The sequence below is a fragment of the Hypanus sabinus genome, chromosome 16, assembly GCF_030144855.1.
Source record: "Hypanus sabinus isolate sHypSab1 chromosome 16, sHypSab1.hap1, whole genome shotgun sequence".
In the NCBI taxonomy this organism is placed as follows: Eukaryota; Metazoa; Chordata; class Chondrichthyes; order Myliobatiformes; family Dasyatidae; genus Hypanus; species Hypanus sabinus.
In genome coordinates this window covers 50,562,620-50,589,118 of record NC_082721.1, presented here as the reverse complement: position 1 = coordinate 50,589,118, position 26,499 = coordinate 50,562,620, and the positions used below count along the sequence as shown (strand labels likewise).

General features: G+C 38.1%; 1 protein-coding gene across 4 annotated transcripts in view; it reads left to right on the top strand.

Moving 5' to 3' along the window:
• The first annotated feature begins 234 nt into the window (after positions 1-234).
• safb (scaffold attachment factor B) overlaps positions 235-26,499 on the top strand; it is a 49,769-nt gene continuing 23,504 nt past the window's right edge. For 2 of the 4 annotated variants that reach the window (XM_059991733.1, XM_059991734.1), the window contains exons 1-13: positions 236-442; positions 2,291-2,378; positions 2,584-2,645; positions 7,147-7,404; positions 9,339-9,416; positions 11,079-11,106; positions 12,503-13,007; positions 13,491-13,540; positions 14,074-14,189; positions 17,798-17,947; positions 18,809-18,933; positions 22,951-23,099; positions 23,894-23,982. In XM_059991733.1, coding sequence (XP_059847716.1) covers positions 293-442; positions 2,291-2,378; positions 2,584-2,645; positions 7,147-7,404; positions 9,339-9,416; positions 11,079-11,106; positions 12,503-13,007; positions 13,491-13,540; positions 14,074-14,189; positions 17,798-17,947; positions 18,809-18,933; positions 22,951-23,099; positions 23,894-23,982 — 1,848 coding nt within the window. In that variant the 5' untranslated portion in view covers positions 236-292. Of the gene's footprint in view, positions 443-2,290; positions 2,379-2,583; positions 2,646-7,146; positions 7,405-9,338; positions 9,417-11,078; positions 11,107-12,502; positions 13,008-13,490; positions 13,541-14,073; positions 14,190-17,797; positions 17,948-18,808; positions 18,934-22,950; positions 23,100-23,893; positions 23,983-26,499 lie in introns of all 4 variants that reach the window. The other 2 variants (XR_009516123.1, XM_059991735.1) reach the window with 2 other exon arrangements.

The following is a 26,499-nucleotide window of genomic DNA, read 5'->3' as shown; positions in this document are numbered from 1 at the left end:
GGGGGGAGAGGGGGGGAGAGGGGGGGAGAGGGGGGAGAGGGGGGGAGAGGGGGAGAGAGGGGGGGAGGGGAGAGAGGGGGGGAGAGGGGGGAGAGGGGGGGAGAGGGGGGGGAGAGAGGGGGAAGATAAAGAGGAAGAGGGAGAGGAAAGAGAAGGGGAGGATCGGCGTGTGCGCAGGCGTGGACCGGCCTCCCGCGCTTTAAGCTTCCACGCAGGCGCAGCAGGTTGCTCTGGTCTCCTGCAGCAGACGGCGCCATTTTATTTTCCAGTGGTGGTGTGGTAGAGCGAAGTGATGGCGGCAGAGAGCGTGGCGCTCGTTGAGGCGGCGGATGAATTGCGCAAGATCACCGAGCTGAGGGTGGTAGACCTGAAGGCACAGCTGAAGAAGAGAAACCTCGATACTAGTGGCAACAAGAGTGTGCTGGTAGAACGGCTGCGCAAGGTGAGGGGCTGTTACGGTGGCGCCGACCGCCGGGCCTTGTCCGTAGGCCGTTGTTTTCACCCTTACCGGGACAGCAGACATCTTTGGGTCTAGGGTTGGGACCGCAGCGCCTGACGAGTCTCTCTCTCGGTTTAATGTTGACATATTCCAAGCGCTCAAGCCTTTAAATGTATTTCTGTAAATTCCTCGTATTTTTCCATTTGTAAGCCTTTTTCAAGATTGCAGGCATTCCGATATCTTATCCAGTGGGACCTCTAATGCCCAACTTTCACATAAAATTTGCTCTGTTATCCAGTTTTGGGAAATCTTAACATTTCTCATTTAATAATCCTGACTGAATTATCTGTATTAATCCTTGCACGTGACTTTCGTTATCGCACATGATGAATTGCTTTCCGTTTTTTTCCAATCCAAGAGCTGAGGGTAAGTTATTTGAAAAACTAAATTGAGAATATTATTCAAAAATTAACCAACATTCGAAAGGCCCAGGTAAAAATGTTTCCATTCATTGAGGCTACATCTTTTGACAACAGCAAACTTCAAATCAAAATTTCTATACAAATAAGCTCGATAAATGGTACAAGTATTTGTATTTCTTTACTTATCCTCTTAATTTTTCAATATTTATCGATGGAGTCACTGCTTGACACGTGTTGTTTCTAACAGTGAAAGAGTTAGTTATGGGCCAGTTAAAAGGTTGATATTTAATATTTAGAATGTATGCCATATCTCACATTTAAAGACCTTTACAAGGCGAACAAAGGGCTTGAGAGTTTAAACATCAGAAAGGATGGTGTGGTTGAAGAGTTAAAATGTGGGAAGATGGGTTATATTGCTAGAAGAAAGTTCTAAAGTGCAGGAGTGATGGCCAAAGGCACCTCCAGCAGTGAAGAGAATTTATAATAGATAAATGTGATTTTAATATGTATAATTCAAATTATTATCTTCGAGTGAGACTGAAATAGCACAATCACTCCGGTTGCTGAACGGTGACGTCATCCCTAATGGCTGAAATTCCACATTGGCACTCGGGAGTCATCCTGAAGTTTGTAACTGTTGATGGCGCTGTCTTTTAGAGTTACCAAATTGAAACAGTGATCCCCAGCACAGTGTCCCGGTCATCGTTATTGCCACATATGCTCTTTTGATGTCTTGCTCTATACAATTGGGCTGAATTAATTTCAACATTACAACTATGAACACATTTTTAAAGCATTTCAGCAGTCTAGTATTTTAAGATGTTATTGTTAAAATATTTAATTTGGATGTTAAGGGTTTAGATGTGATTTCTGTTGGCTGATCTTTCAATTTCCAGGTTTTAATTTATTCTAAGATATTTGAGTTCAGATGTTTAAGTTTATTCCTTTTTAAACTATAACAGTTCATTTGTTGGGTAGCATATTAGTGCAATGGTTAGTGCAATCACCTTACAGCACCAGCCATCTGTTGATTCCCGCTGCTGTCCAATAAGGCATTTTTGTACATTCTCCTTGTGACTGCATGGGTTTCTTCTGGGTGTTCTGGTTCCCTCCAACATTTCAAAGATGTATGGTTAGGGTTAGTGAGTTGTGGGCATGCTCTGTTGGTACTGGAAGCATGGCAACACTTAAATGCTGACCCCAATGTAACCCTTGGATTATTTTAGTTGTTGATGCAAAAACAACACATTTCACTCTATATTTTGAAGTTCTAATATACATTGACTGTATTCTTTTCCATGGATGGTGCCTGACCTGCTGACTTCCTCCAGTATTTGGTGTGTTGCTTGGATTTCCAGCATCTGCAGATTTTCTCACGTTTGTAAAATCTAATCTTTACAATTTTTTGTATAATTGTACTGTCTTTTAGGTGATAGAAGAGGAAGGTGGGAATCCAGATGAAATTCCAATTGCAGCAGATACTCCAGGAAGAAAAATACCAAAGCGAACAGGAAAAGGTAATGCGTATTAATGACAAATGTTGAACTCATGGTTTTGTTTTTGATCACCATTTTTTCTACTCTTATTTCTACGGAATCCCATGAGAGATGAGCTGGTATTAATAGTCAACTTTTCTGTACTCCAGTTTGATGTACTGTTAACACTTAATTACTGCATAAGCAAACACACTTTGAAATTTTGGCACTTACCCTTTTGATCTAGGTCGGAGAGCAGAGGATGATGGAACAGATGATGGATTGGAGGAAGATTCTGGAGATGGCCAGGTTGGTGACTGGGCTATTGTTTGATGCAATGTCAGTTAAAGTACTATTATAAAATATTAGCAATGAATTTTTGACATGAGAGGATTTAGGATCATATGTCATTGAAAATTTCCATCACTTCTAATTGTAAACTTTTTAACAGTGTGAATTTTGCTACTTTATTCCCTAAAGTATTACAGCAAGATCCCAGTGAAGTGAGTTTATCCATTCATGTGCTTTGGGCATCTAAACTGAACTTCAATATTCATTTAATTTATAGTTTTACTTAATTATATGATGCTAGCTACTTTGGAATATCTGGCTGCATGAATGTTGGTCACATGACCCTCAAAAATCTTTGCGTTCCATTCTTTGACATTGTTGTCATAGCTATGGCTTAAATTAAATTTCCCCCCACATCAAAGATGGTCATGTCATCCTTTTTCAATATATGGTGATGTTTAAAAAAAATTCCAAGAAATGGTGAATTTTCATTGGTAATGTTTGTGCTTACTGATATAGCAGTATGTTATAGATTTTATGTACAGAATTACTTTTCATACAGTCATTTTTATTGTCTTATTCTGCAAAATGCATTCCAGTACAGGAAAAATTAGCATCTGAATTAAATAATTATACTATGCCTTTTGAATACAGTGGTTTTATTGTATAATAGGCGTGGAAGGGATACTAAACTAAGACCAGCACTTGCCTTTAATTAAAGTTGCATTGTGATCTCCATTAGCAAGCTTCAACAGAAAATATTTCCAATATATATTTTTATATAACTATGTACTTTCTGTTATATTTCCTGTTACTATTTTGCTCTGCCCTGTTCTTGTCATTAGTAATGACAATGTTTCAAATACTTACATTTTGTGAATTGTTTTTGTTCTGCATTAGATATTTCATTACTTCACCTGTTATTCAGTTCATTATTCATTTCAGTTCTTTTGCGTTCCTTCGATGCCAATTTGTGTGCTGAATGTACAAGAAAATTAAGTATGTGCATAACTGGTTTTCAGGTTTTGTATTTTAATGCATTCAGATGTTCTTAAAGAAGTTTTTGATTATAAGCCATTAAATGTCCAAGTAAAATTCTGTCTAATGTGTTCACAGTATAGTTGTATATTGCAGTCTCCTGTAAAGAACAATATCACAAAGATCATAAAATGTTAGCTCAACTACTTTTCACCTGGTCATTTCTCATTTTACCAGAAGTATCTATTATTGTAAATTGTATGGCAAAGTACTTGTAATTGAAACCTTCAGAAAGTGTTCTGTGATTTTCTTGCTCAGAGGCCTTAAAGTTTATATTCCCTGTCTCTTAAAGTGTATAAAAATAACAAATTTGCTTTTTGAATGCTTGCAGTCCTCTGAATCAATTTACTTCATATACCGCACTAATTATGCAGATTATTGATGGCCAGAAATGAATTTCCAGTCACAATGTAAATTGATGCCTTCTAACTGGTAGTTATTGTGTCACCAAATATTTCTAAGAATGGTGGCAAACTGAGCTCCAGTGGATTCTTTCAAAGCAGTTGTTTTCCATCTGTTTCCTTTTTGTAGGCTTTATCATTTAATTTCTTTGTCAGCATTCACCTGAGTGAGACACTGAATCGCTTTTAAAATGTAGGTAGTTCGAACTATGACATACTAGCAAAAGGATTCAAGCAGGACAAGAAGCATAATGAAGGGCGAAAATAGATGCCACATTTATGCCGCCCAGTTCATTGGAGCTAGTACTTTTATCTTGCACTTACACGTGTTAGAGGAACAAAAATGCTGAAAAATTTACTGTTTATGATATTGTTTACTGCCAGAATTGAACCATTTGACTTTAAGAATTGGTTTACAAGTGATAATGATGCAGTTATCTTCAATGTAGGTGGTTTGTGAAGACCATGAGAGTGGAAGGCTATAAAAGTAGTTGGTCTAACTGCAGTGCTGTTGGGAGTCTTGAAAGAAACTACTCTAGAGTAAAAACATGCCATAAAGACTTGCGTTAGATATTGGTGGAAGGAAAAATGGTTAATCAATCAGACTGTAAACCAAATTGTGTTGAATTTCTCTCATTTGTTACCTTACGAGTTAATTTCAAACATGCAGAGTTTTTTTGAGCTCCAGATTATTTTAAAAAGCTGGTGTATTAATAGTAACTCTAAAGAAGAGCAGAACTGTTACCAACAGAAGCAGTGGTGCAGATAATTCATTGACTGCAATGTTAAAAGGAGAAAATACAGTAGTGGGGCTGAAGGAATAGCTGAATTTTGAAAGCCTGTCACCATTTTACTCAGTTGTAAAAGTCTTGAATCAGAATCTTCTGGGTTTAAATGACAATTATGTTCTGAGGTATTGCATTATCAGAGTTGCCATCTTCCAGTGAAACTTTCTAAGTTGTCCACCCCTATGCAATAATTGCTTATTACGCCCGGAAAATATTCATTCCTCAACTAACACCAAAATGTTAAAACAGTCACAATTATGGTTTTCCGGGAAGGTATCTCAGTAACTGACTGCACTGGAGAAGTAATTGGTTTTGTTTCTTTCTCTCATCTGCTTTTCTCTAAATGGCTGGTGTTTAGGAAATGGGCAACTTTGCAACAATAATATCAGGCTAAATTAAGCTTTGTGTGAAGTGTTCTACCTGCACAATCTTGTAACAATTGAAGAATTATACAAGCAGTAAATACAATCTGGTGAAACGAAAGATAGTGGAGGCCAGGTCAGTAGATAATATTTAAGGTAGAAATTATAGGTTGTTAATTGGTAAGGGGTTAAGGGTTGTGGGGTTGGAAAAAAAGCTATGATTGAGAGTCTTGTTGGGCTAAATGTCCTTCTTTTGTCTTTTTTTAGTGAACATTTCAGAAAGTAAGTTTGGAACATAATGTCAATTACACTCCTGGTCAAACCTTAGACATTAAGTTTCTTACTGTACATTTTTTCATGTACAGTTTTGTGGAACTGTCACTGAAGAAACTTAGCGGGGCACAGTACTTGGTGCAGTTGCTTCAGCTTCAGAGGTCTGTGTTTGACCCTGATTTATAGTGAAATTTTTCTTTCCCCACCTTGGTTCCTTTGGTTTCTAGTTTTTCCCTACAACTGAAACATAGAAAATAGGTGCAGGAGTAGGCCATTTGACCCTCCGAGCCTGCACCGCCATTCAGTATCATGATCATGGCTGATCATCCAACTCAGAACCCTGTATCTGCCTTCTCTGAAAGATTTGCTGTTGTAGTTATTAATTCTAAATTAATGTAGTCCTAAATTGCCCTTAGAATAATCATAGTAGAACTGGATAGAGTTGGTTGGCAGGCGAGAGATGGATTGCAAGAAATAAGTGGAAGTCCATACTTTGGGTTGTTTTAATACTGAACATGGCAAGCAATTGTGCATATCCTTAATCAGTTGAATTTGAAGGACTACAGTATCAATTGCCAGGACTAAGAAATAGAAATTAGATTTAAATTTAATGGTAAATATTGACAGAGGAAATGAAACAGGACAGAGCTCTGGAGAAAATCGGAACAGTTCAAACTTGTAAGAAGACTGAATATTATTTTCATTGTCAGAAAAATTGTTAAAACAATAAAAGCTATTAGAAGCAAGCTAGGTCATATTGTCTACTTCACATTAAGGAGTTCACTTGTGTATTTGCAACAATGATGTCAATGGAAGTGGTACACTGGCTTGTATATTTACGATGTTAGACACTTCACACAGCTGAGTTAAGCATGTAGCTGTCATCAGTCAATGCCAACTTATATTTGCAAGATGCCATCAGTATGTTGTGGAATTGAGCAATGTTGATCGTAGCTATTAGCACTGATAGCATGTTTGAGATCTGGGAACACGGGAAGTAGGTATTGAAGGAATGATGAACTCTTAAAATGAAGGGGCCTCTGTCTAGAAGGTCTGCTCTGTTCACTTAAGTTGTTTAGTTCTATGTAGAGTTAGAGTAATTCAGTAGGAACTGGGCCTTTGGGGGCAAGTTATCCAAGATGCCCATCTAAGTTGGTCCAGTTTGGCACACGTCCTTCTTAAGCCTTTCCTATCAATGTATATCTGTCCAAGTGCCTTTAAAATGTTGCATTGCCTTAACCATGTCTGGTAGCATTCTGACAATGGGGCAGGATATATCTGGTGCAACTTGGTGTAAATTATTAAGTCAATTAGAAGAAAGCTAATAGTACAACAATTATTATAATCTCTTAGTTGAATCAGTACTAAGTGATCAGTTTCTCTGTACCCCACAATGGAAAATGCACTTGCCACTTCAGTAGATTGTCTTGTTTGACTTCTGCTGTTGGTTCTGACAAGTTTTTGCCAAGCACTTGTCCAGTTTGCAGTCCTTTTAAAGTGAAAACTCATAACATTTCGGAATTTTTTGGTTTTTCTTGGAAGTTTCTAGATATTCCACATGATTAATTTGGCACTACATCATGACTGTGTGAGTCCTGTACAGTGTTTCCTAGCCTATTTTTAGTCACGCTAAAGTAATATGCATATTTCATTGCAGGAGGATATAGAAGCCAGTGTTGACCAATTACAGGACATTTCAACATTGGATGTTAATTTTGAGAATGAAACTGACATCGAAGGTGCAATGGCAGGGTGTGCTGATGAAAATGAGATTGAACAGATGACAGCGTCTTTAACCGAGAATATTGAACGCGTAGGACTACCTGTAGAGATCACTATGCAGCTACCTATGGAGATGGGTGCAGAAGAACCTCTGGAGTCAGCACTGATACTAAGCACAGACCTTCCAGCAGAAGTATGAAGAATTTAAATTAACTTACTTTTCATGAATGTATATTTGCATTCAATTGTGGTTAGATAGAATCCACTGTAAAAGAGAGCAAAGCTGATCTAGGAATTTGGCTTATTCTGGAAGGGTCTGGATGGATTAGTGGGTTGCAATGCTGCACTTTTGTCTTTGGAGACCTGGATCTGAATCTCATCCAGACTCTTGAGATGAAAGCTTCCTCCTTGGCTATATAAGCCATACATGCATAATTTTAGAAGTTGCTTTTTTGAAGTAGGTAATACCACAAAAAGGGCAGCAATATTTTGAATATTATAAAGGTGCAAAGGGTTCATTAATGGTCTAAAATATTGGTAAGGCTATAGTTGTGCCATGTTCATGTTCTGGCATCCAATTATAAGATTAAACAATAGAAAATGTATTATTTGGATCACCAAGATATCTGGGAAGAGAACATCTGATATGTGGAGAGACTCAAGATCTTGGAACTATATCCACAGAAGCACTGAAGGCTGAAAGAACACTTCTAGACATTAAAAAATACTTAACTGTTATAAAGTCGATGAATTGATTTTTAAATCTTCAGTAATGAGAGGATGTCACAGACATGAATGCAGGGGTGGATCGAAGTTGGCAAGTCTTTAATGGGGCAAGTTTGTATCTAGAGCAAAAGAAATTATATTGGTATGGGAAGAGTACAACAGTTATATTTTAGGTTATTACCCTGAACTGGCTGAACTTGTGTAATACTGAATTTAATCTCAAACTAGTTTACTGAATGTGGGATGCGCAGTGTGAATTACCAATGTGGGCAGTCAAAGGGAATGGGGGGAAAGCATTTTGAAACTACAGGTGGTACCATTTTCAGATTGGATTAAATTAAGAATCTGTACTCTGTGGCCTGAATTTTTTATTCAGTGGTGAAACGGGACTTTGGCAGTAACCTTTAAGAAATCTGCCATTGCAAATTTCCCCATCTCGAGTACAGGTAGTATTGTTGAGGTTTTGCTCTGCAATTTTAGTTTGGATGTCGTCATGTTTGAAGGAATTGTGGCAGTCATGGAACCAAAAATCAAAAGCAGAATTCTTAACTAGTACCTAAATATTGTAGACCACAGAATAAAGATTAGAGCTCAACGTGAGGTTAATCTGCAAAATCACACTTTAAAAATACAATTAATCTTCCATTTTGAAATATTTGAAAGGAAATCGGAATTCTCAAAGTGTCAGGGAGTAAAACAATTATGGCTTGATCAGACATTTAAAAACTCACTTTCACCTTGTGCAGTGAATGTTTGGAGTGATTGTAGGGGGTGGGCTGGTAGACGATTCACATACTTGTTCTTGAGCTCATTTCATTACTCAGAATTTACCCTGAGAAGGATGCAAATCAGCTCAGTCTATAGAGGAGCAGTGGAATTACTGAAGAAACTTCCGCATTTTAATTTTTAGCTGAGCATGTGCATATTCCAGAAATTACTATCCTTTTACAGTGTGATGGCAGTGAATGGTGATATCTTCATAACTTAAAATCTGAGCCATTAATTAGGCTTATAACTGAACTGGATAATGCCAGTAATTCTGTTAGAACTAGTTATCAGACATAAATGTGATCTTGAACCCAGCATGATGACCCTGGTCTTGAATAGCAAACTGCTGGAATTTCCACAGTTGGTGAAATGTAATTTCTATAAATGGAGTATTCTTGGAGGATAAATTGTGTAAGAAATTATTTTTCCAGAAATTAATTTTAATGTTTAACTTAAAATTTTGTGGATTACATTATGGAAAGATGTGAAAGAACTGAATTCAGCTAACTTTGCAACTGCAGGGTCACTTTGCTGTTGGATTTGATACAAAACATTACAATGTGTTGTTTTGATTACTTATCAATACAAGTTGACTTTTGCATGATGAACTTAGTGCTTGATATAACATTTCAGATTGTGGATGACTCAAAGGACATGATGGATGCAGACATGCCTTGCACTGGAGAGGAGGAATCCATGTCAAATAAAGAAGTATGATACTACTTTGAATTGTTAATTTTTTTCTTGTAAATAATGCTTGCTGTACAGAGGAGGAATCCATGACACACGAACTAAGGTGCAACTCTGAGACTATTCATTTAGTTTTATACTGCCCATTGAAACAAAATCTAGAACTAAAAATATTTCAGAGTAAATGGTTTTCTAGTGGCAGCTGCTTTTTTTTAGCAATGCTGGCAAATAAAGATTTATGTGATAACTAGAAAAAGGAACATTCATCAAATTTAGAATTTAATTAAAAAATTAAATCATTGGTACTAGAACATAAGTTTTACCTTCGTGTTGTAGTTTGGCAACAGTCTATTGCCCTAATAAACTGACATAATGTATCAAATAAAGTGAGTTCCGGCTATTGATTAGTTTTTGTTCCTTAAGCGTTGGCTGCTCCAATTAACCAATGGCCCAATTAACCAGAATCCTCTATTGGAGTAATGCTGAAAGTTATTGAAGTGATGAGTGCTGTCTTGAATATGAAACTAATGGCATATTAGTTTACACTCTGGAGTAATTTGTAAATTGGAAGTATAGTGTTTTGTGTATTGGAAAATAGAAAACAATAGATTTGCAGGATAATTTAGATGGGACTCATCCCATCCTGTTAAATCGTAGTAAGCAAAGAAGGTGTGGAAGAAGTCACTAGTGGTGAAGCAGCTGCAGATACATTCCAGCTATTGCTTTTTGCCTTTGGAAAATTGAATATTTTTTGTAATTTATCAATTTTAACTGACTTCATGATAGGATTCTGAGAGGCAGAGTTGGGTATAATAATAATGAAAGCTTTTTAAGTGTCTTTGTACTGTATGAGTCATATTCAAGGAGATATGCAGAAAATACCTTTTGGGTAAAGAAGCAATACTTGAATAAGCTGATATCCAGAATCTTGGATTTGTACAACAATTTTATGGCTCAGAGGAAATATCTACTTTTATGCTCAGTGTTATCCTTGTTTATACAAAATATACTTGACTATTATAATTTGTTTTCCAGCTCTTTTAATGACACAACTTTGTATAATGCAATAGAACGAATTTTGAAACATGAGTAAATGATGCTGTATTTTAACTGGTGTAATTACAGATAATGGTATTGACAGCAACTAGGTTACTCTCATTGTTTATGCACTGCTGAGGTTGCATTCCTCCTCCATCAGCCTGACATTTTTATACTTGGGTTTTGGATGTACATATTAGGTGACATGCATTAATGGTACATGAAGCATTGTAGACACTTTGATTCTGTTATCACTAATGCATTTCATTAGTGTATTCAGATAACCTTTTTAAGTTGTATTTTTTTCATACAAAAGACTTTTAAAAGTAATAGTGCAAGCTACAGGAGAAAACAATTGGATTAGGCAACATCTGTGGAGGCAAAGGGATGGATAATCAGTGTTTTTTGGGTCTGGACTTGGAGTTCTTTGAGCAGGATTGATAGCCAAGATGTTGTCAATCCCTTTGCCTCTACAATTGCCACCTGGCCTGCTCAGTTACTCAAACAGTTTAAGTGTTTGGCCAGGATCTGAAGTTTCTTGTGTCTGCAAATAATTTGTATTCATTGAATGGCTAATAGACTGTAATTCTGTTTAATTTTTTGCTGTTATCAGTATTAACAGTGTTTGTTCTCGTTTGTTTTTAGGACACCGAAGATATACTTGAAGAAACAGGTATTAGAGACTATCCTTCCATCAGTATGCCCCAGAGCAGCTTTATATTTCTCACTTTTAAGAACTTGATCTCATGCAAGTATTCTGGAATAGAAAGCAGTGGTTCAAAGCAGCACAGGTACAGGGAGACTGGAAAACTTAGGCACATCCCAGATCTGCTACATTATTCCAACCTGCTATAAAGTTCTAGTGGCACAACTAACTTGTACATAACCAGCAGCTTTTTTTGAAAGCTGGTACTGTTCTGTATATTTTGTATGGGATCTTATTTCTATTGGTGTTTAAATTTACTTCTGGGGGGGAGTGGTAGAGGTTGGATTACAATCCTGCAACTAGTGTTGGGGGACTTGAGACTACTTGTCTAAATCAAGAAAATTTGATTTGGGGTATGTTAGTTATTTTAAAAAGTGGAATTCTGCAAATTTCTCAGTGATGGGAAGCAAATGTAAGGATTTCGTCAAGCTTTTAAACTTGGGATAGACTAAAATTTGTTATTGTTTTTTTTTCCTCAGCATGTTCTAGCTTTGGTGTTCTTGGCAAGAAAAACAAATTAAAAGTTAGTTGTGCAACATAGATGTATCTAATTTATGTACAAATCCAGCACATGTTCGTGCTGTTAAACATCTTGGCATTCTAACTGGATTTTCAAAACTTGATCTGGTGATGTGAATCAGTACACAAGAATATTCTGTTCACACCTCTAAATTCTACAGGATGGGCAATAAAGTGGAAGTCTTAAGTGTCTAAACTGAAGTCTTACCAATGTAAAAGAAACTGATCAGGTTACAGTTTTTGAATAATACAAAATACAGACCTAAGTGAATTTAAGTAAATGCTGCAGTTTGAAGCAAATGGAAGAGAAATCCATCAAGAACATTTAAGGACTTGATGAACAGTCCATCTGCTCAAGTACATTACATGTTTTGCTGGACTCTAACTTCAGTTTGAAGAAATGAAGTAAATCAGAAGATTTAGACCTATCAAAAGGAAACATTTGTTGAACATTCTTGGAAGTATTTGAAAATTATTTCTGAGCACCTTGAATTGCAAAGGAATTTCTGAACTTCAGCTATTTACTGCTTGGAATTATATGGACATGTATACACTTGAACTACGTCTGCTTACTTCCAAAGTTAACCGTTGCAGCTTTGAGGATTCTGTCTGATCTATGGAGTTATTGAAGAATCTGTTGGTAATTTAGTTAAGAATTGCAATTAATTTATTTTTGTGTAGGTAGCTGTGTGCTCCCTCAGTTTTCCAATCTCCCTGTGGTTCTAGTACAAGCTAGGGGCAGTCCTGCCTAATAACGTGGCAGGCGTGTTAGCTCCATGTATGTTCTTGCTTTATTTCAGTGGTAATTAAACCTTGTGCCATTCTATTCCCATTGATCCCGTAGAGAAGGAGAATGTAGCCGAAAGTTCGGGGGAAGCTTGTAGTTCAGTCCCTATCGAGGAGGAGCCCTCAGAAGAGACCCAAGAAATGATCTCTGCACAAGAAATGATCAACATAGAATCCTACGAGAAAGAAGAAGAAGATGACAACATCTCAGTTACTGTGCAAGCAGAGGATGCACTGACATTGGAACTCGACAATGATTTTTTGGATGCTCCCAAGAAAGAATCAAAATCATTGGGGACTGACTCCAAGAAACCCTCCAATCAAGCACTCAGTGGCAACAAAAATGAAAATGAAGTGAGCACAACACCAAATTTGGCCGAAATGGAAGCTGAGCAACAGAAAGAAGAGTTAGAAGGGGCAGGCATTGAGAGCACAGAGAAAGAACAGCAGCCAGGAACTGAAGAAAGCAAAGATGAAACATTGAAAACAGAAGATGAAGGTGATTCCACTGAAGCAGCTAAGAAAGAAATCTCGATTATAGAGGGCAGTGATCAGAACAAGAGGTTTGTTGTTTCTCAGTTCTAGATCAGAAGCTTTCTTTTTTTCCATACATACTAAGATATCAGTATAAACTTGTCTCATGAATTGGCCTGCACATGGTGGTAATTTTGATCTATCTCGTTTTTGTTTCAATGTTCTTAATTTTTTCCCCTCTTGTACTGTTAGAGGTGACTTCCTAATACACTTTCTGCTCTCCTCCAACCTGAAGAGGTTGATCACAAACCTGGAATATTTTGCATCTGTGTGTCCTCTTCATCGGCAGTACTAAAAATGTAAAAAGACAATTTATGTACAGTTTCATTGCCAAATGAAATCCTAAAATGTCATTGTCCCTACACCCAATGTTCGATAATTGCATTTTCAAGTATAACATACTTGGGTAGGTATTGGATAGTTTGCTTGGATTGAGAAAAGATTTCACTTTTCAAAGTACTTTTCTGGAATCTTGTTATTCTCTATCTAACAAATCTAATTTTGTACTTTAGCTCTATCAAGGATGGAAAAGATACTAAAATTGCAGCAAAAGATGAGAAAGGTAGGCCATAAAATTGAACAGCGTTGTCTATCTAGCTGAAAAAAATTCAAAATTTTCATCTCTGTATATAGATGTTGATAGGTTTGTTCAGTAAATACTGCAACCCTATGAATATTTGTCAAAAGTAATCCCTGAGAAGGAAATATTACTATTTTAAGAAACCTTAAGTGTTAGAATGGCAACTGCTCAGTTGGGAGGTGGGATTTTTGAGACTTTATCCACTTTGAGGATGAAAGGACATGGAGTTTAACTTAAGACATTAGTCTAACATTGAAGCAAAGTAATAAACATGTATCTGAACTGAGCAGTATTTTTACATAATGGATTTTTTGAACTTGGGTTACAGAAAACTTTTGCTCTGTTTAGTGGTTTGTGGCTTGACTATAGAATTTCTTTACAAAATGCACTGTGATTAAGATTTTCTCTTCCTCCTCTTCTTCCCCCCCCCCCCCCCCATCTTTTTATTTCTCTTTCTGGGTTATACTGGAGTCAGGAAAAGTTTTGTCTATTAAAGCTAATTTGTTATTGTTCAGGCCGATCTGGTAGTTCCACCATTTCAGACAGTCTAGGAAAGAACCTTTGGGTGAGTGGCCTGTCCTCCGCCACCAGGGCAACTGACTTGAAGAACCTCTTCAGTAAATATGGAAAGGTAACAATTATTAGAATAATGAAGTTCACTCTCTTTAAATCCTTGTTAGACTTTTTAATGATTACTGTTCTCAAAATGCACATGTGCTGATTTTAAAAATTAAAGCATTGAAGAATGTCGGTGTGTGCTTTTGACCCTCCCATCATTCATCAGCATGGTTGATTGTCCATTTCAGTACACTGTTCCTGCCTTCCAATATCTCTTGAAACTTAGCATTGAGAAATATCTCTTGTCTTATATAGTTAATTATCTTCTGTGACTGAGATTTGTCACTCTGGGGTGAAGAAATTTTACTTTGTTTTAAATGGGATACCCTACATCGTTTTTCCAAAATTCCAATGAAAGAATGCTTTAAAAACCTTGGTTTCTGCTTATACTGTCAGGAGCACTGAAGCTGGTTGATATCAGTGGTCTTTTTAAGTTCTAACATCAGGTATTCTATTGGAGTCCCTCAAATTTTGTTCTTTTAAGAACAAAAGGAACATCAGATGATTCAGTACAATTTCAATAGTATCATTTACTTAAATATTGAGTCTGTTCTACATACTGTCCTTACACATCTGGAGAATGTTTGCTTGTGTGAGGGTGCTGTTTTTGGACTGTTCAACATTCAGCACCATAATTCTACCCAGGCACTACAGGAAGCTCCAAGACCTCGTCCTTGACCCTGTCTTGTGCAGCTGGATCCTGGTCTTCCTGACAGATCGTTGCCAGGTGATAAGAGTGGGCTCCCTCATCTCCACTCCTCTAACGCTCAGCACAGGAGCCCCTCAGGGTTGTGTATTGGGTCCCCTCTTTTACTCCCTGTATACCCTTGCCTGTGTTGCAACCCTCAGCTCTAATCTAATTAAATTTGCTAAGGACCACTACATTGATTGGCCTAATCTCAAACAATAATGAGGGAAGAATTTATCTCTTTGACATGGTGGTATCAAGAAAACAAACTCTTCCTCAGTGTCAAAAACAAAGGAGCTCATTGTGAATTACAGGAGGAATGGAGATGGGCTAACCCCTATTAACATCAATGGATCTGGGTTTGAGAGGGTAAACAGCTTTAAATTCCTTGGCCTCGTGGTCTGTACACACCAGCTGTGTTGTGAAAAAGACATAACTGCGCCTCTTTCACCTCAGATGGTTTAGGAAGTCCGAAATCCTGAGAACTTTCTATAGGGGGACAATTGAAAGCATCCTGACTGACTGCATCACTGCCTGGTATGGGAACTGTACCTCCCTTAATCGCAGGATTCTGCAGAGAGTGGTACAGACAGCCCAGCGCATCTGTAGTTGTGAACTTCGCATGATTCAAGACATTTACAAAGTCAGGTGTGAGAAAAGAGCCTGAAGGATCATTGGAGACCTGAGTCACCCCAACCACAATCTATCCCAGCTGCTACCATGCGTGAAATGGTACTACCGCATAAAAGCCAGGACCAGCAGCCTCCAGGACAGCTTCTTCCACCAGGCCATCAGATGATCAGCTCATGCTGACTTGAGTGTGTTTCAGTATTACATGCACTGTCCTATTTATTATAAATTACTAACATTGCACATTCAGATAGAGACTTAACAAGGTTTTTACTCCTCCTATGTGAAGGATGTAAGAAATAAAGTCAATTCAATTCTTAACAATGCTTCCATTGAGCTCCATATCTACAATGAGAGGCACATGAATGATCAAACACCTTCGGTGAGACAAGGTAATTCCCATTGGTCCTCTAAACATTTGAGGGCAGAGAACCCTGGCACCCAAAATGCTGTGAGGGCTGACTGAGTGCACAAATATTAACAGAACAAATAGGCCTGTGACCATATTTGATGTGACAGTATTAGTCTGGTTTTCACATTTCTTTGAAATTGTTGCAAAATAATTTAGCCATAATTGCCTGATTTGATGTAGGCCAGTTTTGGTTGTCTGGCACTGCTTAGCACATCACCGAAACAGTTTTCCCCTCCATGGACTCCGTTTATAGTCTTCCTGCCTTCCGAAACCAGCCGGTGTAATTTAAAAACCCCATCCATTCTTCATATCTTCTGCCTCCCTCCCCAATCAGATAGAAAATGCAAAAGACTAAAAGCAAATACCACTACCCTACTGTCAATAAGTGGTTTTCTAGCACGGTAAGATTGACTCTTGGCCTCGCAGTCTACTTCATTATGATCTGAAGACCTTGTGAATGAATGCCTGAATTTCATAACTCCTGAGTTCTTAACAGAAAGTCCTGTGACATCATTGTATTCAGGATGTTATCAGAGAGTGATGCCATCAAAAAGAAGGCACCCCATCATTAAGTGGCCCCATCACCTAGTCACCACTCTTCTCATTGCTACCATCAGGGAGAAGGTACAGAAGCATGAAGACATACTGATTCAGAACAGCTTCTTGCCCTCTGCCATCTGATTTCTGAACAGACATTGAACCCATGAACACGACCTCACTCTTTAATTTCTATTTTTGCACTACTTATTCAGTACATGAATACTATAATTCAGTTTCTTTGTCTATTATGTTGCATTGTACTGCAGCTGCAAAGTCAGCAAATTTCACGATGTATGCTGGTGATAGTAAACCTGATTCTTGATTCTGTATTTGCAGCCAGTTGCAATGGAGGCAAACTTTGATTTTCTTTCCTGCATGTCTGTTGCTTGTTTCCAGTGACAGATGTTCAGATCTCATTTCATTGTCCCTTGTCGCCATCTTGGATAATTTGACTTACTTCTGTTAGAATCACAGTGGATAACCTCAAATTTAGCAAAGTTAAGCTACAATTGCCATGTGTTTGTCCACTTAACCAACTTGTCTAAGTCATATTAGAATTGCTTTGCGTGCTCTTCACAGCTTGCATTCCTTCCAGCTAAATGACAAAATTATTTTTGAGCTATTGTTAGTGGTATGGTTTGTTTGCAAAACATTTTCCAACCGCAATTTCTATTTGTAGATAGTATCTTAAGAGCGCCCAAAGATGCATTGTTAATATTTTAACCAGATTCATATAGGATAAGTTGGCTTATTGCAGTCCAAGGGAGTCAAGAAATTTGAGATAGAAAGTAGCTTTGTCTTTAACCACCATCTGTTACATTATCGGTAAGTCAGCAGCTTGTTTTCTGACCTGTATGTAATTTGTGTTAACTGTATCAGTCACTGCATGAAACTTTTAGATGCTATTCATCTCTAAATCTCAGTCAGGATACACTTCAGCATGCGATTTTGTGAGTATTATGGTATTGAAGTAATTTCATAGATCTTCAGATATTCAGAAGTAACTACATGGGGTGAGAAAATGTCCCATCTAGATCTTTCAAAAAGCTGATGAAACTATTGTGAGATTATTTACACAGAGGTGTAAATGAACATAAAATTTTGAGAATGTCTAATCATGTTGCCCGTTGTGAAGTTGCTATACTTTTCTGAATGTCATGTAGGCCAAGTGTTTAGACACACAACTCAGTTTGATACCTAACTGGATTACTTCATGGATAGAATCTTATTCCAGGTATTAGCTGGCAAATAATTATTAGCATTTGTGCCACTCAGTTGACGTGAGAACTGAACTTTTATATTTTGCTTTTTTTAAATTAAATTCACTTTAAACAATGCTTTTTCTATCCAGGTGGTTGGTGCAAAAGTTGTGACTAATGCTCGTAGTCCAGGAGCACGTTGCTATGGATTTGTGACCATGTCAACCAGCGAAGAGGCAACAAAATGTATTGGCAATTTGCATAGAACAGAGCTGCATGGGCGAATGATCTCTGTAGAGAAGGTGCGTGTAAAATGGCATAGGATAAATTCATGACTAAAATAACACAGTAAATATGGTATTTAAAACAATTGATCCATCAGTAGCTGTAAGGAAAAAAGCACTTTGGTACTTCTGATTAATCCCCATCAGCACTCATAAAACCTGTTTAGAATTTAATGGGTAAGATACCTGAGTTACAAATGTGTTTAAAATTTAACCGTGTATCTGAGAATAAAGGCTAGAATCCTTTGAGAAAATGAAGACAAAATATGGAATGTTGAAATCTTGAGCAAAAAAAATTAGTAAAATCATAATGATAGTGTGATCACTTAAGGCTATTAAGCCAATTCATAAGGCTCACTAGTTCCTTCAGCAGTCTCATTGATTACCAGTAAGCAGATGCACATACTGGTGTGAATCCTGCCTGTGTTGTGGATTTTGATGGATTAATTCAAGTCTCCTGTGTAAGCTCGCCAGCCTAAGCAGGTGTGCGTGCCACAACAGGACCTTTGTTCTCTTGATTTGTATTAGCGAAGTACGAAGACTCTACATTCCAGTTTTGGATCACGTATACCCTGACTCTGCGTATACAATGATTAAAATACTCCCGCCCTTCATTGGCCTCTATCTGATTTTTAAGAGTTCAACACAGTATGCAGTAGGTGTTGAGAATCCGAGCTATGAATATTGCCATTACCTGGTAAACATGGCCCATTTTTATTAACTAAGTAGAATTGTGTATAAGTCAGCACAGGATTATGTATGTGGAAGGAATTTTCATTATGGTTAGTAGTTGGTGCTTGAGGTTCCAGCTAATCAGAAATATGAGTTGTAATGGTTTTATGTTGAGGTTGTTGATAGCTGTTTGTATTTTTTCTTAAGGCTAAAAATGAGCCATCGGGTAAGAAACCAGATAAGAAGGATGATTCAAAAAAGGATCCCAAGTCAGCATCCAGTCGAGAACTTAGTAGTGATAGGCGTCATTCTGCAGATTCCAAAACTGACAGGTTGGTTTTATTTGAAAATTTGTTTAAAATATTGTTCAGGTGGTTTGTGAAATTGTGTACTTTTGTTAAATGTTGGTAATAAAGCAGAGTTGATTAATGTGATAGATCATATACTGTATAGAAGTATAATTTTTTTCGGAATATAAAGGCCTTGCCCACAATAAAACAGTAAGTGATTTATTAATCTTTTTAGATGGGATATTATCACCAATTTGTACAAACCTTGCTTCGTAAGTATTCAGTTGCACCTTATTAAAGTGGCACACAGTCTTCCCTGATTTGGTACACTGATACTTTACTAAAGGTACAGATGGGAAGGAAGATCATTCTCATCTTACAAATTGTATGTGCAGTGTTTAAAATATAACTTTTCATATGTGGTCTGATGTCAGTGATAATATGCTATGCTTGGCAGCCTACAGGAAAAGTATCCCCAATGACAGTTCTTTGGTCCTGACTAGAATAGGACATAGTGGTAAAAATTAAGAGCCTCTTTTGCAAAGCATTAGTGAGTTGAATGGCCTGTGATTGATAAAAATTTCAAAGATTACAAGGAGAAGACAGGAGAACAAGACTGAGAGGAAAAATAAGTCAGCTGTGATAGTGGAGCAGACTTGATGTGCTGAATGGGCTTCTCTGTCTCCTTTGTCTTCTGAGATTATTGCTGCTGAGGGAAGAAATTTAAGAATTTGAATTCAATTATGTCTTGGTTATATCGAATTCTGTCATGAATTCAACATCCTTGATATCTTGTTTATTAGGGTTAATTATTTTAGACAAAATATACTCCATAGGATGTAACTTTGAAATTGCTATAATGCAGTATAACAAAGCTTGGTCCAAATTTGCATTTTTTTAGCCTTTCAATTATTGCAGTCCTTTTCCACAAGGCTCTTTTGGAAAATCCTTTGCCTGAGGGAGAGTTAAAGCTGTTTAATTTGATAGTATAGCATATCACTAAATGTTTTGTGGTCTATTACAAGAACTACCCAAAAGTTCATATCCTTGTATATCCTGTTCTTAACATTATGTGTAGACTCCTTGGGGAAAACTATATGCTTCGATGAAATAATTTGGTATTTTATCAAAGTTTAACAAAAATGATAGGATAAGACTACATTACAATTGTTTTGTGTGAATTGACTTCCTTTGCTAGAAATGTACAAGGAAGTTAGTTTAAAAAGTGTGCAGCACCTAACTCATAACTACATTCCACAACCAATATCAAATAACTGAATTGCAAATTTGTTAATATTTTGTAAACATGACTGCATGCATCCCCAGTCCAAGAATTAGGCAGTTGTTCAGCATCTACTCATTAATCCTAAAAGTTCAAGGTATATGTGTCACTATCTACAACACTGAGATTCATTCTGTTATGGGAATTCACAGTAAATCCAAGAAACACAATAGAATCACACAACAGAATTGACAAACAACCAATGTGTAAATAACAAACTGCAAATACACAAAGAGAAGAAAACTAAATGGGTAGATAAATAGTAAGTAAGTAAGTTCTCAGTAAGTAAATACTGAGAACACGAGATGAGTCCTTGAAGGTGAGTCCATAGATTGTGGGAGCAGTTCAGTGATGGGTTCAAGAATCTGATGGTTGAGGGGTAATAACTTCCTGGAGCTGCAGCAAGAAGAGAGTATAGCCTGAGTGATGGGGGTCCTTGATGGATGCTGCTCTTCTACATCTGTGCTCAGTGGCGCTGAGGGCATTTGCCCATGATGGACTGAGTCGTATCCACTACTTTTTGTAGGCTTTTCCATTCAAGGGTATTGGTCTTTCCATATCAGGCTGTAATATAGCCAGTCAATCTGCTCTCCACCTCACATCTATAGAAGTTGGTCAAAGTTTTAGATGACATGCTAAGCCTTTGCAAGCTTGTAAAGAAGAGGAGAGGCGCTGCCGTGCTTTCTTCATAATCTTCAGGGTGATCTTCTAAAATGATAACACTGGGGTATTTAAAGGTGCTGATCCTCTCCACATCTATCCCCTGATAAGGATTGGCTCCTGGACTTCCAGTTTCTCCTTTTGAAGTCAATAATCAGCTCCTTGGGTCATTCTGTCATTAATAAACCTTTGATACTTTCTGTACTCTGAAGATAGCAATGAAAACTAATATCACCGGCTTGTTCTGGAATACTACCTTTTGTATCTTTCATTCTGAGAATGTAGACAAAATAATTGTTTCATTCTTTGTAATGTTACCATATTCCCCTTCAACTTCTCAGCCTGTGTTTACCCTTTTACCTGATTCTTTGCTCATTTGCGTCTGTTATCTAGTCATAGCTTTTTGAACTCAAAACATTGGGCTTACACCCCAGGTATTGGACATTCCTGTGAGATTTTTTAAGTCCTTAATTATGTATTAGTGTTGTAAATTATTTATTATAAAATATTTTACTGCCAATTTTGCTTTACATTGTCTTATTGGACTTATTTCTTCGATCTCATCGTCTTATTTCTGAAACCGTTTACATACAACGAATCAAGTCACTCAATTTGGTATTCTTCAAGCATAGGCAATTCTTGTTTATAATGGAAAACCTGATGAAAATTATAGATTTCAGTGTGTTCTAGTTATGGCAAATTTCATTTGTGTTGTCAGCATTTGTAAAGAATTCTTCCCCTGTCACCACATGGGTTTCAGAGTTCAAAATAATTCATAATCAAAGTGTGTATGTAGTATACAACCCTGAGATTTGTCTTCCGATGGATGGACAGCCACAAAAGAAAGAAAACTATGGAGCTAGTTAAAAATAAGACATTAAGCACCCCCACCCCGATCATACGCAAAAAGAATCTAATCACACAAGCAGCAAAAAATGCAATAAACAGAATATAAGACGGGCATGTTCAGGTCAGTTCAGCTCTGTTCAATCTAGTGCTATATTATATGTTACCTGTAGGCTGCCCCAATCAAAGTTGCACAAAATAGCAACAAAAGTAGAAGAGACCAGAAACACATCATAACACGAACTACAGAATCCAATCCAACCCATAACCACATTGATTAAACCTTGCCCAGTACCATCCTCCGACAGCATCAGGGTAGGGAGAGACCATTCAAGTTCAGTGTCACATGCAGACACCTCCTGGCATCAGCAAATGAGGGGCTGGTAGACAGCGCTGAATACCCACTTGCCTTGATGATTTCAGTCTTCATTGGTGCTTTACTGCACACTTGGCTCCAAACCTGATCAAATACCCTCGGAAACTTCATAGAGCCAGATCGCTCAGTTACCCAAAACACCCCCCCCCCCCCCAAGATGTAGATGACAGACTCCAACAATGGCAGAACATATTTGAATGAGAAAGATGATGTGAAAGAAGTTTTGTGAACAGTTTGAAGGATGTCGCCCTTGGTCACATTGTTTGCTGGCGCCATCTTCCAGAAGCTTCCTCTAGGTGTTCTAGTTTCCTCCCACATTCTAAAGATATATGGGTTATTAAGCTCATATGGGTCTAATCAGCAGCATGTACTCATTGGGCTGGAAGGGTCTGTTGTGCTATATTTGAATAAAAATAAATCAAAATATATTTCTCAATAATCATAAGGTTAACATTTGGAGAAGTACCCATTTGTGAGAAAATTTTCTTTAAGCCATTTAATACTCAGACTGAAGGTTGATTTCTTGGCAATACAACATTTCCCATGTGTTGCACTTAAATATCAAACCATAATCAAGTGTTAAAGGAAATTGGGTATATCCCGTGTATTTCAAGAATAGCTCTACTAATATAGAATGATGTGAGAAAATTCTTTTGCATCTGGAAGAATTGGTTGTTAGTTTTTTTTTCTTAACTCCAGTAATTAGAATCTGAAGCAACCTATTGCACATTAAGTGACATTCAAGTGTTTGACAGGCCTGCAAGTTGATACTAGGAAAAGTATGTGCAAGGGGGAAAAAAATTGCTGGAAAATAGTTAAGCAGGTCTGAAACCTATTGACCATGTATACCAGTTGACTTGATGAAATCCTTTTAATAAATCCATTTGTACTTTAGATCAAGTTGTGGCAAAAATGATAAAAAAGATGATTCAAAGAAATTGGATGACAAAAAGAAAGAGCCCAAGGATGAAAAGAGGGATGATAAGAAAGATTTTAAAGTTGAACGGAAATCAGGATCCTCGCGCGCTGACGGAAGCAGATCAGGTAAGATGCCAAGAATGAGCAACACAATACAGGCCCTTAAGGTTTATCTAATCCTTCCCTACTACATAGCCCTCCATTTTTTTCTTTCATCCATCATGTTCCTAAGATTCTCTTCATTGTCTCTGCTTGCTTCTATCTCCATCCCTGGTAGTGTATTCCACACACCCACCTCTGTATATAAAACAAAGCATACCTTTGACATCTTCCTATACTTTCCAATCACTTTAACATTTTGCCCCCTCCTTGTATTGGCCATTTCTATCGGGGGGGGGGGAGTGTCTCTGGCTGTGCACTCTGTGTATGCCCCTTATCACGTGCACCTATAATCGAGTCACCTCTCATGGTTGAAGACTCTTGAACCAAAGCCACAGTTCCTCACTAACCCTGTGCAAGCATACAATGGTGGCTCCACTCCAATCTGATTTTGTTTTATTGGCCCTTGCTAAGTGCCTAATAACCAAACGATTTCAAACTTTGCAGAAATCTTGACTGGTCTGTTCACTTTTTAAATGCTTAATCACTACTCATCACAAGTAACTGACCCTATAATCTTAAGCTCTGCAAAAAGAGTTAAGTTGAAGAATTTCAAAATGCTCTAAATATGATTTTTAATCTTTCTTCGATAGTATTTGCTACATAGGTTTGGTTAGCAGATTTGTGAATTTAGTTTTGAAGTACACATCTGGGTCAGAATTACAGTTTTTTAAAATTTAAATTACCTTTGCACATGATTCTGACTAAGTAAAATGCCTCTAGTATTATAAAGTGTTTAAGCATTTGCTTTGTGCTTTTAGGAAGTCGTGGTTCTGAAAGAATAGTTGTAATGGATGAATCTAAAGGAGAACCAGTCATCAGTGTGAAAACAAAATCCAAAGATGAGTCAGTAAGTTATTCATGTTGTGCCACAAAATAGACAATTCTGTAGCTTGGTGAAGCTGCCTGAAATATTTTATCCCAGCTTTTTAAAATTGAGTAAAATACTCCAGAGAGAAAATTGTTAAACTGAAATGGGAAAAGCAATACTATTTTAATCGAACATTGGCTTTTGATCTGCTATTAATCCAGTCTTCCAGTTTCCTGGGAGGCCACATTTGTGTCAAGTACGTCGTGCTACAGCTCAATGACCTTTGTCTGGTCGGGGAATGTGAGGAGGTGATAGAGGGCAGCGATAAACAAGTACTCACACTGGGGCCTCGGGAGACAGATAAGTGGGTTACAGTTAGGAGTGGGAAAGGCAAGAGTCAGATACTAGAGGCTGTCCCCCTTTAACAATAAGGAGTACTGTTGAGGGGGACAACCTACTTGGGGGAAGCAACAGTGGTTGCCTGTCTGGCCCTGTAGCTCTGAAGGGTAGGCAAAGGAAGAGGGTGGCAGCAGTGATAGGAGACTGTATAGTTAGGGGTCAGACAGGCGATCCTCTGGATGCAGGAAAGTAGTACAAATGGTAGTTTGCCTCCCAGATGCCAGGGGTCTGGGATGTTCCTGATAGGTCCACGATGTCCTGAAGTAGGAAGGTGAACAGCCATAGGAAAAGGGAGGAGGTCCTGAAAACAGACAACATGGAGTTAGGAAGGCAGTTGAGAAGCAGGTCCTCAAAGATAAGGGGTTACTGCCTGTGCCAAGCAACAGTGAATATAGGAATAGAGTGAGGTGGGGGATACATACGTGGCTGAGAGAGGAAAGGTGATAGAGAAGGGATAAGCTCAGACTGATGCTATGAGACATGTCTATTTTAATACAAGGAATACCATGAACAAAACGGATGAGCTTAGAGCGTGGATCAGTACATGGAGCTATGATTTGGCCATTACAGAGACTTGGATGTCTCAGAGGCAGGAATGGCTACTTAGAATGCCAGGCTTCAGATCTTTCAGTAAAGACAGGGGTTTGGGGGGGCAAAGGAGATGGGGGCGTGGCACTGCTGATCGGATATAGTGTCACAGCTGTAGAAAAGGAGGAAGTTATGGAGGGATTGTCTGGAGTCTCTGTGGGTGGAAGGTAGGAACAGGAAGGGGTCAGTAACTCTACTAGGTGTTTTTTTTATAGATCACCCAATAGTAACAGGGACATCAAGGAGCAGATAGGGAGACAGATTCTGGAAAGGTATAATAATAACAGGGTGGTTGTGGTGGGAGATTTTTATTTCCCAAATATCGATTGGCATGTCCCTAGAGCGAGGGGGTTTAGATGGAGTGGAGTTTGTTAGGTGTGTTCAGGAAGGTTTCTTGACACAATATGTAGATAAGCCTACAAGAAGAGAGGCTGTACTTCATCTGGTATTGGGATATGCTCCTGGTCAGGTGTTGGGTCTCTGTGGCAGAGCATTTTGGCAATAGTGATCACACTTCTATCCTTTACCATAGCATAGGAGAGGGATAGGAACAGACAAGTTAGGAAAGCATTTAATTGGAGTAAGGGGAAATATGAGGCTATAAGGCAGGAACTAGATTGGCAACAGATGTTCTCAGAGAAATGCACGGCAGAAATCTGGCAAATGTTCAGGGGATATTTGTGTGCTGTTCTGCATAGGTACGTTCCAATGAGACAGGGTACAGTCTCGTGGTAGGTTACAGGAGCCATGGTGTACAAAGGCAGTTGAAAATCTAGTCGAGAAGAAAAGTTTATGAAAGGTTCAAAAAAAAAAACTAGGTGATGTTAAGAGTTCTAGAAAATTACAAAGCTAGTAGGAAGGAGCTTAAGAATGAATTTAGGAGAGCAAGAAAGGGACCAGGAGAAGGCCTTGGCGAGCAGGATTAAGGAAAACCCCAAGGCATTCTACAAGTATGTGAAGAGCAAGAGGATCAGATGTGAGAGAATAGGGCCAATCCAGTGGAAAAGTGTGTATGGAACCAGAGGAGATAGCAGAGGTACTTAATAACTTTCCTTCAGTATTCACTACAGAAAAGGACCTTAGCAATTGTAGGGATGACTTGCAGTGGACTGAAAAGCTCGAGCATGGAGACGTTAAGAAAGAGGATGTGCTGGATCTTTTAGAAAGCAGCAAGTTGGATAAGACACTGGGACTAGATGAAATATACCCCAGGCTACTGTGGGAGGTGAGGGAAGAGATTGCTAAGCTTCTGGCAACAATCTTTGCATCATCAATGGGGATGAGTGAGGTTCCGGAGGATTGGGGGGTTGCGGATGTTGTTCGATTATTCAAGAAATGGAGTAGAGATAACAAGGGATTTTATAGACCAGTGAGTCTTTCTTCAGTGGTTGGTAAGTTGATGGAAAAGATCATGAGAGGCTGGATTTATGAACATTTGGAGAGGCATAATCTGATTAGGAATAGTCAGCAGGGCTTTGTCAAAGGCAGGTTGTGCCTTATGAGGCTGATTGAATTTTTTGAGACTGTGACCAAATGCATTGCTGAAGATAGAGCAGTGGATGTAGTGTA